The 17005-nt window shown below is 43.0% G+C and overlaps 1 protein-coding gene across 3 annotated transcripts in view; it reads right to left on the bottom strand.

The window, feature by feature from the left end:
• Positions 1 to 11599, bottom strand: part of LOC137865790 (uncharacterized) — a 32611-nt gene extending 21012 nt beyond the window's left edge. The window contains exons 1-2 of one of the 3 annotated variants that reach the window (XM_068701238.1): positions 1411 to 1696; positions 1153 to 1289 (exon numbers count right to left, since the gene is read on the bottom strand). Coding sequence is in view for 1 of the 3 variants with exons in the window: in XM_068701237.1 (XP_068557338.1) it covers positions 11375 to 11452 (78 nt within the window). In the remaining 2 variants the exon portion in view is untranslated. Of the gene's footprint in view, positions 1 to 1152; positions 1290 to 1410; positions 1697 to 10904; positions 11297 to 11374 lie in introns of those variants that run through there. The other 2 variants (XM_068701237.1, XM_068701239.1) reach the window with 2 other exon arrangements.
• Between the last annotated feature and the right edge of the window lie 5406 nt (positions 11600 to 17005).

The following is a 17005-nucleotide window of genomic DNA, read 5'->3' as shown; positions in this document are numbered from 1 at the left end:
TCTGTTTCCAAGTGGAGGACAAAGTTAATTGGAGGTTTTATAAAATTAGCACTTTACTTAATTTTGTATTTTCAGCTCATCATTAAAGGTTTATTTTCTTTCATTAGAATGAACTAGATACAACAGCAGCACCTCAACTTATTTTTCCACCTGGCAGTACAGGAGTTCCTGGAACTGCCTTGGAATCACCATTTTCCCCTCTGCCAAATTGCCTTTGCTGTTCAAAGCATGAGACAGCAGCAAAAGGAAAATCTCTCATCCTGTATTATGGCAACTCTTCAGGCATCTCTGGATGCTTGGAAATAGCATGCCTAGCAGCAGTAGATCAGGACATGGGATTGACAGAGCATAAAAAAATTGCTGGTAGCTTACTTGAATATAATGAGAGAGTTGTCCCTGTCTCCTTTTTCCAGTCCTCAACAGTGACTTTTTTTTTCAGAATGATCCCTCAAAGAGTTCTCAATTTGGAGTGTATTCTGTCTGCTGAGGGGTCATCTTCTCTCCCTCCCAGTAGCTGTATCCTGACACCAATCCATACACCAGCACACATAGTCTGTATTCTTGCCTTGTGCCCTGAGGAAATTCACGTAAATGAGCACTGAACAGGCCTCAATTGTAGGACCCCAAATCCAGGCTGAGCATACATTTGCTTTTAATACATTTAATACAGAGCAGTTGCACTCCTGTTTTTAAACAAGGGTCTAATATTTCTTGAAGTGAGTGCAACCTGCTGGATTTAAGCAAAATCAAAACTACATTTTTTAACAGATGCTCTGTTATTTCAGTAGTGGGTAACAGCAGTTCCACCACATGATTGTGATTATGGATGTGACATTTCCACTCTGCAAATCCCATTTCCAGGAAAGAACCCAACTCATCTTATATTACTACTTGGCACATATCAGACTGTTTTACAGGGCCCTGTTTTCATGCCTATCAACAAGTTTTCTACTGTTCTTAATGGCTGACAGGACATTTGAAGATTACCAACATGCAGGTAGGAAGGGGAGGGGACTACGAAGGCCTGTAGCTGCAGGAGACAAGGAAAAGTTTTTTCTAGAAGAGTAGAGGAGGGAAGCAGGAATTCACTGTAGCAATTAGAGCAAAATGCAAAGTCTGAATGAGACTTAGGACATGGAGGCCCAAATGTACCTCAGACTGTAGGCATGCTATTTTCTCTTATTCTTCCCATATGTGACTTTGCTGCAGCTGAGCCCTGAAAATCTGCAAAAGATTGCTTGGAAGGTGCTGCTTTATTTCACAGGAGAACAGACAACCTTCTCCTCAATCTGTGAGGAGGGGAAAAAAAAAAAAAAAAGGCAAGGATGTTAATGTTTGCATAGCCTTGGAAAGAGGCAACTAGGCTTTGTCAGGATGGAAAGAGAAAGATGGGACTCAGGACATCCTCACCTGCTCCTAGGTCAGAGTGGCCAACTTCTGGTGCCTGCTTGTAGATGCAGCATTTCCTACAGCAGCATGCCAAACCTTTAGGCAGGCCATTGCCACAACAAATCTCTGTGAATCAAAGCAGCTGCAGAAGTGGCAGGAGAAGGTCAGCAATCTCATTAGGGGCAGGAGGCCCAGGCCCGCCAGCCACAGCAAGGTCCCAGCTTCACAGCTGCAGCATATTTTGATACCTGCCTCCAGCAGATTGCATAACTGTGCCATGAGGTCACCATCCTTCCTACTTGATCCTCTCTGAGAACAGGAGGTGGGGAAAAGGAAAATCAAAAAAAAAAAAAAAACAAAACACGGGCACTCAGGCAACCACCAGACACAGCAACACACTCCAGTTTCTGTGGAGAACAACAGACCTCCTCATTTAACTCCAGAGATGCAAGGCCTTTTTCTGCTTACAAAAAAATGCTTGTTCACAGAGACACAAACAAGGGCTGTTTTCTGAACAATCACCCATGGAACAGTGCAGCTTTCCATAGCATGATCAGCAGTATACGCAGTCTGTGCATATATTGTAACTTGACATTTTGTACTTGCTTTCAGAGCAACCAGAGAAAAGTCAAGTTGATGCTCTCCTTCTTTTGAGAGGTTTTCAGGTGAGAAGCAAAAGCAGTTTATCCTTATTAGGCCGGAGATGCCAGCCTTCACTGGAGTTAGGTACAATGGGCAGAAGTTTCTGCAGACATCTTGAAGACCTCCTATTTAAGGCAATGAATAAAGATCACCCAGCTGTGGTCCTTGCCTCCCTTTAGACACAAAAGGCAGAGACATTTCTTGCAGAGGGAAATTCATGGTCTTAACAGCCCTCTCAAAGAATATCTCCCCTCTCAACTAACGTGGGGACTTTAAAAGACTTACTGGCCAACTCAGTTTTCTAACACTTCCTAGGTGAAACCTGCTAGAATACTTTCAGGATACAGAAAAGATAACAAAAATTATTCTTGATTTTTTTCCCAACATTAAAAATATGCAGAAGTTTTAGTTCTCCCCTTCCAGTTCTTTAATTAAGATAATTTGGATTCACCTACACAAACTCTTGCAAGTTACGGCTATGTAAGTTTGGCTAAGCGAAGTTCTCTCTCCTTAGCCAGTTCTTTATTTGCTTTAGATTTTTTAAGGCTACCTCTATATAGGTATTTCTACTTCATATATACTTTTACTACAGGTACTTCTGCTACTTGACAATTTCCCAAGTTGAAGTTACTACCACAGGAGCACCCTATTGTTCACTGATAACTCTACTTGCTGTATGCCAGATGGATAAGCATTTATGAAGTAGATAAAGCATTGGTAGGAGTGTGAATTGAAGACAGAAATTCTCTGGAAGGGGCATAGGCCAAGGCATAGAATATTTCTAATTGACTTATTTTTTTAATTTAATCAGTACTCTTACATCTAGGTACTCTTACTAGAAACCAAGTGCTAGGTCTTATTCTTCACTCTGCAGTCCCACATTGCAAAATTCATGTCCTTCTTCTCATCTTAGTCTGAAAGAAGAAAATATCCAGACTGCTTTTCTATGAAATTATTTGAAAAATCTATTTAAAATACGCAAATCTAGTGCTTGGAAAGACCCATTTGACTAGACAGTCTTCCCTTGGGAACTACAACTCTTACATTTGTGAGATAGAACAATGTCAGGTAGAAATCTGTCATGAGTATCTCAGATTTATCATGCTACATTCATGCAACAAATGCAAGTGAGATATGTCATTATGAGGGCAGTCTGATAATTGTTTTCTTGCTCTCATCCCAACATTAGTTTTTATGGTTAAGGAAGCAAATGATATGTAAGATAACATCCACTAGGGAGTGCTAGAATTCACATCAACGACCAGCTTTTCCATGCAGACTTTTGAGGCTATTCCTTGAGTGGAAGCTGTAATTCTTGTGACTGGATACTCAACAGACATACAGAGATCTTCCAATAGAAATGCAAGATACCATATCACGTAAGATCCTATAACCATACAAAGCTGCCATTCTTGTTCTTGGTTTTGTTTTTGTTTTCCTTCAGAAAATACTCTTATTCAAATATCCAATAAATAAATAAGTAAGCTTTAGAATGAGAAATAAAATCATCATTTAGAGTGCTTCCTCAGGCAAATAATCATGAATATGATGAGGAGCATCGTAAATAAAAGTAAGTCTGTGTAATAAAGAGTTCAAGATGCTATGGCCGTTTGCTTCAGGGCTTTAATAGGTCAGCATAGGTCTTTTTTCTTATAAAGCAGGTTCTCATTAACAAGGTGTACACAACACACCATAGATAAAATTAACAGTAAACGATAGAGTTGGTGGGAACTGACAGGGTGATGAAGGAGTTTCCAGAAGATCAATCTGGTTTTCATTTTCTATAAACTGAACAGGCCAAAGCAGCTCAAATTAAAGAGTAGAAAACACAGTCAGATTATGTCTGAACTGCTTGGTAACCAGACGAAACCTATAACAAAACAAAAGCTATAGCACTGCAGTAAAAGTTTGCTTGCAGAGTTCAATATAAGAGTCCATTCAACAAGCTATGTATGAGTTCATAGGAATCTGTGGAACTAGTGTTCCAAAATTAACTTTAAATATATAAACCTCCCAAATACTTGGGGGAGATTTAAATAATGAAATCCATATGCAGCTTAGGTGCTCAAATATGCTTTGTTTTGTTTTGAGAGTACCAAAAACTGGAGAATGAGGAACTGGAAAACAATCACAAGCAAATTTTGCTGGCCACTTCCCAGCAAACAAATTTTGATCTTTAAAAGCAAACAAAAAAAACCCCACACACATACATGTAAACTTGCTTTGAAAAAAAAAAAAAAAAAAAAAGAAGCTGCTTGTGCTTGGATTTCTAGCTGCATGACCCTATTGTTTCATCCAGACACTTCAGATGTTCCACATGATGGAAGCCTATTGTACAAACATATGGAGAAGGAAACATTCCACATATGAAAGCTAAAACCTGCTAATATCGCCAATAGCATGCTGAAAATCTTTAGGAACTGGTTTAATGTTTCACTAAATGTCACTAGCAGGTGAGAGGGCTTATGCAGAAGACATGGATAGTGATCCTTAATAAGCAAACAGATAAAAACCTCCTTCCTTTCATGCAAAAACTTGGAGTAAAAAAATATTTGTAGCTAAGTTTTTAAGCATGCATTTGCTACAGCTGAGGCTGGCCGTTCAGAAGTCTGTTATGGTCTGAACACGCGCACACACACACTTGGCTTTGGATGGTATACAAACAGCAGCACCTTTCTTCACCTCACTGTTTCAGGATTCATCTCCCCTTATGCTCTGAATAGGGAAATTTCCAAGACTCCTCCTTTGCCAGGATTTCAGAGAGCAGGATGCTTGTAAATTTTACTTTACTGCCTACGCATAAGGAGAGACCATGAGGGCACAGCAGGGAGGGTGTGGGAGAACACAGAAAAAAGTACAACAGATACTGCAGCCAGAGGAAAACCTAAGCTCTGGGTTTGTTGTTATAGGGTCTCAACCAGTGAGCAGTTTATTTTTCCAAATAAATCTGCTTTGCAGACATCCTTTCTTCTTCCCCATTCAAGTTTCAACCAGGAAGCCTGGAATAAGTTACTGTTCATTTTAGAGGCAAATCAAAGTGTTCAGCCTACTAAGCTCACATTTAAAGTTAGTCTTGATGAGAAACTCCTTGGGGCCCTTGTATTCAAATAGCGAAGTCTGAGATTCACCTGAACTGCCCACCCATGCAGATCTATAATACAGGGAGGAAGATAAGCGGATGGGCAGTCTGGGCTTCAGGCCTCGGGTCTAACAGTATAGGCTCCATATTTTAAGTTAAATGCAGAAGAAAAAAACAGTCCTTTAATAAAATCCTAGTCACTCAAAACAGGAGAATACTTACTAAACAAGACCAGGAGAGGACTAGATTTAGGCAGAATAAGTGGATTGGGTCTCTAGTAGGCACACCCGCTTTGGAAAGGCTGCACAATCGTCTCTCTGGGATTTGGATTAGGTTGGGATTTCAGAGGCATTTCATCCCAGATCTCCTGTATTCATGAATCTTTTCTTACTGACATCCTTGGTACCTGGCCCTTGTTAATAGTCCTGCTATTACTTAACACAATAATGAAACACGATCATTATGGAATAGATCAGTAACAGATCAGTGATCCAAAAGTCCCTCCTCAGACCTGACAGTAGTTCTGAATGGAGGCTTGCACCAGCCCATTTTGTTGAGGTGGTTTGATGTTGCAACCTGGCTGCTAATATAAAGAAATTAGAAGAATAGAATAGTGGATGAAAATGAGATAGCACAGCAGGTTATGGCTTGTATGTGGCAAATTTGCTTTTGTTTTGCCACTTTGAACACCACCCACCCCTGCTTTATACTGAAGTGTAATGGTGCTGCCTGTACTCCCCCAGGACCAAGGATTTCATCTAATTTAATAGTTTCTGTAATTAGATATTTGTGAAACTCTGAAATCCTCTGATGAAAGGTGCTGTAAAAATATTACCAACTCTTCTACCATTAAAGGACTCCACCCAAACCCAAATACAGATGTTGTCCTCAATGTACATCATTACTAATCCAAATCAGCAGTACTTATGGCCTGATTTAAATCCTCCCGAAGTCCAAGATGACTTCTGTGGCTTTCAGTAGGGCCCCAAGAATTCTAGAAAGGAAATAAAGGCAAATCAGCCTTTTCTCCTCTCAAAATTGGGACCTCTTTTTCCTGATCAGAAGCAAGGCTATCTGAAGTGAAGCATAAGGCCATTTTCTGCTGAGGGCTTTTTAAGAGGAATTATACCATTCTTACATTGAGTCCAAGGGCTAAGGCTGCCAGCAAGGCTCTTCTCAACTGCTGTACAATCATTCTCCATATTAATGCAAGATCCTGTCCCGACTCCACTGTCTTCCTGCCATGGATTTGTAGAAGTAGAAGAGGATTATTTTTTACATTTAGCAATTCTCATACTCAAGGAAGGGCCTAAAATATCTTAAAACTTGGCTGGTGTTGTCTTCTATATCTAACCATCAAGCTGGATATTGATAATTTAATATTGATAGACCTGAGATGTCTGTGCATAGACTGACCTTGTAGGAATAATAATAGCGTGGAAAGGGAAGAGCTGCTACACCAGCCTTAGTCTAGCTAGCTACATACTGCTGTGTAGGCACTCTCTGGTACCAAACATGCCACACATTCTTTTAAGAAGGGGAGGCAGGAAGAAAGAGACAGACGGAGGAACACTTCACCACCATTCCTGGTCTGTCATGCAAAGAAACAAACGAAGGGGGAGAGTAATTGTTTGCTGGTTACTACAGGAAAGTTTGTTTGCTGGGTCTTTTTAAACCAGTGCAACAGGATTGTTTGCTTCAAGCTACTTAGATATTAAAGGAACAAAAATGATTTCAGTGTTTTCATCTAGGAGATGGCTTGCATCTCTAGTGGTACAGAACACTTTTACCTCCTTCAGCATAAATATTACTCACATCATTCCAGCAAGCTGCTGCCACTGGCTTACTTCTCTTACCTTGGCTGCTTCTTCCGTCTCTGGCTTTGGCAAACAGGAGAACTATGGTTCAGCTCTACAAAGAGAGAGTCCCATGTGCTGTGCAGGACTCGAGGCCAGCCTCATCCATCTTCTCAGCTTTCAGCTTCTCCAGTGCTTCAGTAATTAGAATTATCAGGACTGAAACACTGTGGACATTATTGCTGCTTAGTGTGAAGTTAACAAGAGAGCCAGATTTATGACATTCTGGCCAGACGGAAGATTTATTAAAAAAAAAAAAAAAAAAGTTACAAATGATTGCCTAGTTCCAGGGATACATACTCCAGAATCTTATTTTGCCAGAGACACCACATGAACTTTAGCCTCTAGGAGAAATCTGCCTGCATTTTTCTAACTGAAATACCAGTCAGACCAGTGGCGGGATGCAAACTAACGTGCATGAAAAATAAAGGTTCAATGACCCAAATCAATTATGTTTTAAGGGCACTGCTTTGGACTCAGTAGGAAATATTTTAAACAGGAAAAAGAACTAAATAGGATCATTCATTGAACTGACCTGGAAATGAGACAGAAATTTGGTAAATAAGTTCAATGCAAGCCAGCTTTATGTACCAATTAATAGAAAGAAATAAAGACAAAAAGAAAAAGAAATAAAATAGATATTTCTTAGACTCAAATAGTGTTTCAGACTTCTGTGTACTAAAATGAACAGTGCAATAAAACAAAACAATTCTCATGCCTTCCCTGAGTGCAGGTTGTAAAACACAGTTTACTTCCAGACATTTAAAAAAAAAAAAAAAAGAAAAAGAGAGAGAGAGAAAAAAAAGCTATTTATAGAAATCCTGAAACCATATCTTTATTAAAATACGATGTCCTACAGCTCTTCTGTATAAAACAAAAATAATAATTCAAAGCAAGAGCATCTTCTGAAAATCAGAACAGGGTACTGTGGCTGAGTTTTAATTTTTAAGCACACAGGCACAAGTTAGGGAGAAACAATGCTACTGCATCAAGATATAAGAATATAGCTACTCTCCAAAAGGGCCAAACATCCAAGCTCCTTGCACAGTACCTATCTGCCAAGGTATATTGTAAACACAATAGGAAGCAGCTACAGCAATTAATCAAGATCTAAAGAAAATAGGAAAGACCTATCATTTTTCTTTTTCTGAAGCAAAAAGTACTTTCACAAACAGTGGAGAGATTAATAGACACTGAGCTTCTTGCCAGCAAAACTTTCAGGTTCTTTGAAGGTGCCTTATTTGTCTTGACTGGCTTAGGTTGTTGGGATAGAAAGACAGTCTTGTGTGCATATACAATGCTTTATAGCGACATATAAAGCAAAACCTACCTGGACCTAAATATCCCATTAAAGTGTAACTAAAATAACCTCCACATCTGGCAGCTGGGATTGAAACCAGATGTGTAGCACATCTGGAAAAGAACTGGGCTGCTGCTGTCAGGCACTGAGCTGTCTGTGGGATGTACTTTTCAATTGTTTGGAGAGACTTCATAAAGTTTATCTATTTTGCCTCCACTTTTCTTAAGGCAGACATGGACCAGTAACATGCTCAGACCAATTGTGTGGCAATTTTAAACATTTGAGAATTTCCATGTCCTTCCCTCCCCAATCAGAAGTGCATATTTTGCTGCTCCAGTTGCATAATTTACTGATTCAGCTGCATGCTTGGTTGATCTGGCAGGAGACTAGTACAGTAGTTGAGATTCTGGATACATTGCCAATTGTGCAGCATGCTTTGTTGATCGGGGCCGTAGAATTTAATAGATGAAATTTCATACTTTACTAATCAGGCCACATTCTTTGCTAATTGAGGTGCATATTTTAGTAGTTTATTATTTTTTTTTAATCCTTCACTGATCTTGGGAAGGATCCTGCTCCCTCTGAAACCAGCAGGAATTTTGCCATGGTCCTCATCGGGAGCAGGACTTTCACTAAAAGGTCAGTATCACTGAAGATTTCCTAACAGAAAAAAAGAAAGGCTTGATTTTTTTTTAAGCCAGCAAGTGAACAGAAGAATACTAGGTGAAAGATGGCACTGGCACAGAGACCTCCTCCATAGGGATTTGATTAAACAGATAATATTTTATGGACGTACAGAGACCTGGAATTTTGACTATGTTATTCTTTCATCAGGCTTACATTCTTCCTTCAGGATAAACAAGCCACTTATCTGCACATCTTGTTCCATCTGATACAGACACACAGGAGGAAACATCATACACCTTATCTCCAAATTTTCTTTCATTTGATCTAACTCCTATTTTAATGTTGCTGTAGTCCTTAGTAAATGGTTCCAGAGAGAGCTCTATTTTGCTACAAAACCTGTTTCAAACATCCACACTACCCAACAGCATCCCCAGGTTCCTCAACTCTGACTGGCAGAGACCACCTTCCTGGATGAAAAGAGCAGTTCAGTCTCCCATACATCAAGCAGACTTTACTCTTTCCAAAGGAGTTTCTTTTTTTTTTTCTTTTTTTTTTCTTTCTTTTTTTTTTTTTTTTTTTTGGTACTGCTAACCTGCTAACTCTGTGCCAGAAGGTAACTCATTTCTCATAAATCTTTGAAAATCTTTGAATACCTTTTTTCAACAGCTAAATTGAACTAGATTTGAACCATCAGTTTAGAATGGGATTTTCTCCTAGCGTAGCAACACTGTCAGAATGTAGCCAGAAAAAGATAAAAATAATGAAGCCTACACAGCATAGTGCAGTCCTTGACAAGTGGAGAACAAGTGCAACTTAATCAAAAAAATAACAAAAACAGGGAGCAAGAGATGTACACACATGTCTAATGCACAGATTTCAATGTCACATTTAGGAAGATAAGCAATAGAAAGTGCCTAAGTTTCATTCTGTAAGAGAAATTGCCCTTCATGTTTAGAGACTATGGGCAACATGTGATCCAAAGAATAACTGACATGACAAGAAGTCATGTCTGGGGAAGTAAGTGGGAGGTTGCTGCTGCTTCATTAAGGAGGCAGTTTCTTTTCTATGGTACCAGTGGTCAATACGTAACTAGTTCAGATATTGTCTGATGGGAAATCAAGCAGTCCTGATTTCAGAACTAGAGAACAACAGAAGCTGACTAGGAAACAGAAAGGGAAAGGAAAAAAAAAAAATCAAGCAAAATTAATAGAGCTTGTTGACACATTCAGTGTCCCACTATTACAACTCACACCCGAAGGCACACGACACAGCTAATACTTGTTCTGCCTCATGACTGCCCAGGCAGAATTAGAACAAAACTAGCTCAGGAAGGATGTAATAACTTTGGGCAGCAATCAAGTTATGTACTTTAAGTACACAGCTGGATGAGGGAGTTGTTCATCTCCAGTAACAAGCCCAAGAGGAGAGAGTAAGCCTGCAGATTACATGATGCAATTCTGAGTTAAAAGAGAGATAAAAGACGAAAATCCACAACCATACAATTCAATGGATTTGTGTGCACCTTCGTGAAGTTAATACTTAGTAGTTCAGTGCCAAAAATGTGGCTTAATTAAGGAGTTCTCAATGTAGCTATCTTCCTAGGATACCGGGTGAGATAAAACGTCTTCATTTCAACCACAAAGTCGTTGCTGTATTCATATGTGCTGTGGCAGGGAGTTGGTGTATCAGGCTGAATTACAGTGCTGTTTTCCACAGGGAAAGCAACCCCCCCACACTTATTTATATGTAACGAAAGATGTACATTAATGGAATATCTTTTATAGCATAGTGGCTCATCCTTTGTAGATCTAAGAATCCCTACCAGAGGTGTCAAATCCTGCTCCTATCAGAGTCCACAGGAAAAGTCCCCGCTGTGTCAGCGGGACCAGGACTGCTCACCCCTCCCAAAGCCCAGAGCCACGGTTTGCTCTGCAGCTGCTCCACGTTACGGGGTGCTCTTTGCTTCCAACTCTGCCTTTTCCACCACCGCTCTGCTTCCCCCGGGGCTCACCTCGTGGCTCCCAGCTATGCCAAGGTCCCCGTCCTGAGAGCCGCCAGGTTCATGGCTCACCTGCTAGCCCTGCTGCAGACGAGGTGCACAAGCCTGGAGCGCACAGGGACAGGGCACAGCGCGGTTGGTTTGGCTCCCTTATGCCGGGCTGCCCGCTCCTTAGGGATGCTTTTGGGCGAGCGCTCCCATTTCTGCTGGCGATGCCGTTACACCGGTTACCGCGGGGCTTGCACAGATGCTGGCAATGCTTTGCCGTCCCGAAGCAGAGAGGGCGACCCAGACGCGGGCCGTGCCTCCCGCTGCCCTTTGGACTCGAGAGGCGCTGCCGACCCCCGCCGCCGGCCGGGCAGGGACCGGGGGGCCCCGCTCCGCATCCCCTCGTCCCGGCACCGCTCCGCATCCCCCCGGCCCGCTGGAGCCCGATCCCCGGGGCACCCCCCCCCGTCCCGCCGGGGGTCGCGGGGCTTTACCTTGCCTCCCGCCCCGCCGAGGCACAGCGCCGCGGCCGCCGCCAGGACCAGCCCCGCACCGGGGAAGCTCCGGACCATGGTGCGGGGAGCCGAGCCGAGCCGTGCCGTGCCGAGCCGTGCCGGGCTTTGCGGAGCCGTGCCCCGAGCCGTGCCGTGCTCAGCAGTGCCGTGCCCCGGGCGGGCTCCTCTGACAGCGACCCCCTCCCTCCCCCGGCCTCCCCGCCCCTCGCCCCCTCCCCCGGCCGCTCCCGGCCCCTGCCCTCCCCCGGGGGGCACCCGCGGCGCGGGGCCGGGCAGGGAGCGGGGGTGGCCGCTGCGAGCCCCCCGCTCCCCGGGGGGGTGCCCGGAGCTTTTTGTCCTCGCCGGGTGTGGAAACGGCCGGGGCTGGAGGAGGCCCGGCCCCTGAGGGCAGCCTCCCCCAGCGGCCTCCCGGGGAAAAGTGCCTCCCGCCGCCGGGGGGGAGACGAGGGGCAAAGTGCGCCCCGCCGGCCCCCGGAGCACGGGCTGGAATGATCAGGGGAAGGGGAGAAGGGAGAAGGGCCCTTTCCAAGGAGGGAAAATCCCTTTCCAAGGAGGAAAGGGAAGCACCGCTGCCAGGCACCCTAAGGAGCCCCTCGGCCTTTCTGGAGATCATGGCAGGGAAGGCTCCTCGTTCCCGTGACATTTTGTGGTTTTCCAGGTCAGAACCTCTCCTGTACCCTTTCCAGTAACAGACACGCTGCAGTGAGCATCAGCCAGCCCCACAGCCCCAGCAACCAGGACATCTTCTGTCCGTGCAGGTGGCAGCGAGCACACGTTGCTAGCTTCAGTTATTCCTGTGCTCTGTAGAAGGAGTTGCAATAGTTTATTTTAAATGTAAAAGTTTTGGTGAAAAGACTGCGGTTTTATGCTTGGAGCTGCTTTTTTGTGGCTCAGTGACACAGACACTCCCCGGTAAGCAGCACATGGAGCCCTCAGAGGCTCCAGCTGCCTGGTGTGTGCGGGGACGCTGCCAGCCCAGGTTGTGGCAGGGTTTGTCATGTCTTTCCCAGAAAATTCCCATGCTGGCCCTATTGGACAAAGGACACTGTCATGGCAAGTCCTGAATTCCTCCTTCCCAACAGGCAGGGATTCACACGGCTTTCAGAGGAGTGTCATCAGTGGAAAATCCCTGGATAACACCTTCTGTTGGGGTCCAAGCAGGTGCATGTAGTGAGCATGAAATTGGAGGACTGAGACCTGAGAAAACCAAGGGATTTTTGTCATAAATACATGGATGTACTTTGTATTTGACTTTCCATATTGTTCTCTTCATCGTGTAAATTGGAAGTAATGTCTTGAATTTATACTTTTTAGTGAAAGCGTGAGAGGCTGTGCGCAGGCACTGAGGCAGCAGTCTCGCACTGACTGCACGCTGACACTGAGCTCATCTGGAATCCTGGGCTACTCGCCACAGGTTTGACATCCTTGCTGTAAAAATCATGCTCAACTTCCAAAGAGGTGAAATAGATACCCACATAATCCTTGCAGTGCCTCTGAGCTGAAGCTGCCTGCCATCACTTATCGTACAAACTGGGGACACCTGGAGAAAATAATGACATGATTAGCCCAAGGCTCATAAGGAATTGAGGACAGGCCTCTGACTGTTCTGTCTGCTCACTCCCCTCTTGGACCATGCTGTATTTGCTAGGGCAGATACACCCCTTCAGTGGAAGGGCACATAAACAATATCTTGGTAGCTAAATAGGGTTGTTTATTCTCCTTGCACTGAAGGCAGAAGATGCAAATAATTCTTTCTGTGGTCAATTCTTATTTCACTGTTTTCTTTTCAGGGCAAATTTTGTGTAAATGGTGTTCTCGGGCTATGACCTTGTCAGTCGTTTACTGTGATTGCTCATGTTCAGATTTACATTTTGCTTCTCCTATGTGATATTTCTTTGAGTTACCTGTCAACTGAAAAAGCAGATGTATCTACATTATGTCTATTCTGAATAAACACAGAGCCCAGGACACTTGGCATCTCTGGCAGGAGAGGGGGGTGTGGAGAGCAAAGGGATTTTTTCAAGCAGAACACTTCTGCCTGAAGGGCAGTCTGGTCTCTGTAGCACAGCACTGTGGCGCATTGCTTTTCTTAACACTCACAGTTAAATCTCAGGGCAATGTCACCATAAATGCATGTTAAGCTTTCAAAAATCCCTGAAACAAGAAATCTACTTTTTTTTTCCACATGAGGCTCAGTGTGACAGAAGCAAATACAGAGATTCCATCTGCTGTTTCCTTCTGTTAATGCACAGTTGTTGAGGACATAAGTCAAGGACTAGCTGGCAGAAAAGGGTATTCAAAAAGTGATTTATTTTGTCATTTGGACAGGACTGGAAAAATAATATAGAAAATACCTAAATGAAAGAAAGGGAACATGTTCAAGTCTAGCAATGCAGCTCTCTTTTTAAGGATCTTACATCCCTGTTATTTGGATTCTTTTCCAGGGGTCATCTGAGTGCAGGCACCCGTAATCCTTCTGAGGCAAATAGGCTGCTGTGTGGGCTATGCTGCTGTTCCAAGCTGTAGACCTTGAAGTGTAGCACAGACACAAGTGTATGCTGATTTCTTGTGTTTGTGTTTACTCTGTTCTTGGCCTAGGAGTTTCTGTTAGTATGTCTGTGCTCTCTTATCTCGGCATCCCTTTGCTAGCAAGACCTGCCTGCACAACACTCCATCACTATGGCTTAGCAATGACTTAACACCCAGAATTCAGGACCAAACATATAGCAGTATGCTTAAAAGTATTTTCAGCTCAGATTGGTGACCCTTTCAAACCACAGCTTTCGTGAAGATTATGTTCTATATCTGTCAGCTCCCTCTGTAAGCAGGCAGTGGGACTCCGCATGGGCAAGGACAACTTTCCACACCAGGCAGTACACAAGAATAGGACCAAAAGATGTCTAATTACCTGCTGAAGGTATCAGCCATGAGGTGAAGGCGGAGCAGATAGTTGCCTAGGTGTGAGCTGTACTCATTCCCACTGGGCTGTGGAAGAAGAGATGCAGGTACAACTCTGCACATCCTCCAAAGGGCAAGATCAAGTTTCTTCCACACTCGTTGAGACATTTTTAGGAAAGTAAGTGTCCTGCTCCCTGCATTGAGCCACCTGTTGAAAAATGCAAGGCGTCCATGCTCCTTTAGTGAGTCCTTCCAAGGAGTAGCCCATGCACTGTACTGTGGCATTTTGGGGGCTCCTGGGCTGCTGAAGCAAGCACTACATTGCAGTGGAACAGTGACATTTATGAAGTTATTGAAGTTAGTACTTAGGATTTCTACATGTGATGGCAACACTTTCTTAACAAGTAGCTGCAGGCTGGGAAAGTCTTTTGCAGGAGAGAAAAAAAAAATAAAACAACTTACTGTTTGCAGGCTGACAGCAAAAATAATTTATTGTGGGAAAGCTAAGCTTAAAACCACTAAAAACCAGTAATTTCCATCCTATTCCTACACACACACCACACTCTGATACATGCAAGGAGACCTTTCTGAATCCATTTCCTTAAGTATGTAAGGCATCCTGATACCAAAACTAACCCTGCTCACCCAGCGACACTATAGTGGAATGTCCCACAGAAATTAATGCAGCTCTTAGCAGTTTCTGTTTTTCAAAACAGCTGGTGTGACCAAACTGAATCCAGCTTTAAACAGGAGGAGGGCATTGGCAAGACACTCTCAGTAACAAGGCCTTAAATCTTAGTTTATTTTCTGTACGCAAGAATTCTCATCTGCAAACCTTCTGTTATACAACACTGCTTTTTATACTTTCCCAGGCTTCTTTTATGTAGAGTAGAGGTTGATTAAATCCCTTCTGAGTTCTGTTGTTAAATCAGACACACCACCGTTACATGTGAGCGTCTCCCCTGTTTATAGAAATGAGTCAGGAAAGTAACACTTTAAATACTTATCCCTTCTGAAACAGACATGCTGAAAATTGTTGGGGCAGGATGCTGTATAAACATTTCACGTATATAAATAAAACATATAAGTACATAAAAACTAAAAATAAAATATTAAGGCAGTCTTTAATAAAGCCCATTTCTCAAGACCTGAGTGCTAGTTCCATAGACTGTGTTTAATACAAAATCATTATTTTTTTTTGTGAGTGGCTGGGAGAGAAGAGCTGGACGCCTGAGCCTGATTGCAGTCTGCTAGTAATGGAGCTATTTATATGTGGTTAGCACAGGTTTCTTTTTTAATGAAGTTTTTGCAGACTGAGTGACACCAAATAATAGAAAGATGTAAGCAGAAAAGTATGCAATAAGCAGAGGGAATTGGAACGTGGTGCTGTCAGTGGTTAGAGAACAAGATCTCTGCTAAGGAATTATTTAGAAAAAACATGTTTGTAGCTATAATAACTGGAACTGGAAAGCTCCACACATGGGTTTTGTGCTGTGCAGAGAGTGCCACCCACTGCTCCAGCAGAGTATGGAGCCTTTCTCTCCCACCCCTTCAGCTAGTGCCGTTCTAACACATCCACACACACAGAGCTCATATTTTAGAAGCTGCAGCCTTTCCTCGAGAATGTTTACATTCCTTACGGTAAGACAAATAGGGTGAAATTCTGCAGCTCGTTGTGGCTAGACTCTGAATTCAACAGAACTGCTGGTCTTTGCTTGACCAGTCCCTTAAGGCATCAGAAAGGGCAGGGGGACAGTGTGAGGAAATATGTTTTCAACCGAGGTTATTGCAATGAGCTACTAAAATACCCTGATGGATAGGTAACTCTGCAAACAGTCTGTCTTTACCTATTAATCATTAGCTCATTTCTTTAATTTGGCATTAAACACATTTTCTTTCTTTCTTTTTATTGTTTATTTTTTGTCAGAGCAAAGATGAATAAATCAGCCTTCCCCATTTAGGGGCAAGGCCCTGTAGGTTCCCAAATAAGACAATTCCTATTAAGGTCTGAAAGAACTTGCTTGGAGAGAAGGCGGCAGGACAGCTTTGCAGGCAGCCGTGCTGCAGGGCAGAGGAATGCTGCGCTGGCTGCGGTTAAAGGACCAGTGTGCTACCTTCTGAGTTCTGTGTCTGGAGAACAGAAGAGTGCTCGGAGAGAGAGGAATTTCTGTAGACTTTGGGAAATGCCATTGGCTCTTTCTCTGCTGGAGACAGAGACTGCAGTGCACACAAACACGTCTCCTGCAAGTTTACAGGAATCTCTGCACTTCAAGGCCTCGTGTTAGTGCCTGATGATTTTCCCAACGTTTTAAGCAACTACCATGACACCTCATTGTCGTGTTAAAACTAATTGATGATAGGTATCTCTCAGTGTGAAGAATCCTTTTTCTCCTTCAGGCAGCCTGTTTAAGCCTGTTGCAGCTTTTTGTCGTTCTTGGGTGGCAGCCTCTGAACTAGTGGTTATTTTTGTAGCTGGGGGCTTGGTGCCATGTAGCAGACTACTAAGTAAAATTAGAGATACTTTGGAGATTTGCCCAAGCAATATATTGTCTTAGATGGCATGAAAATAAAGAAGCAAATGTAGACAAATATTCAAACTGAAAAACTACATTAGTGTCTCATTAATTCTTAATTTGAGTTCTGTGCAGGAGGCAAAAGTCCTGCTTTTTATATTCTTACAATACAGACAGCAAAAAATTGAATGAGGATTAG

This window comes from Anas acuta, chromosome 17 (assembly GCF_963932015.1).
Source record: "Anas acuta chromosome 17, bAnaAcu1.1, whole genome shotgun sequence".
In the NCBI taxonomy this organism is placed as follows: Eukaryota; Metazoa; Chordata; class Aves; order Anseriformes; family Anatidae; genus Anas; species Anas acuta.
This window is presented reverse-complemented; position numbering and strand designations above follow the sequence as displayed.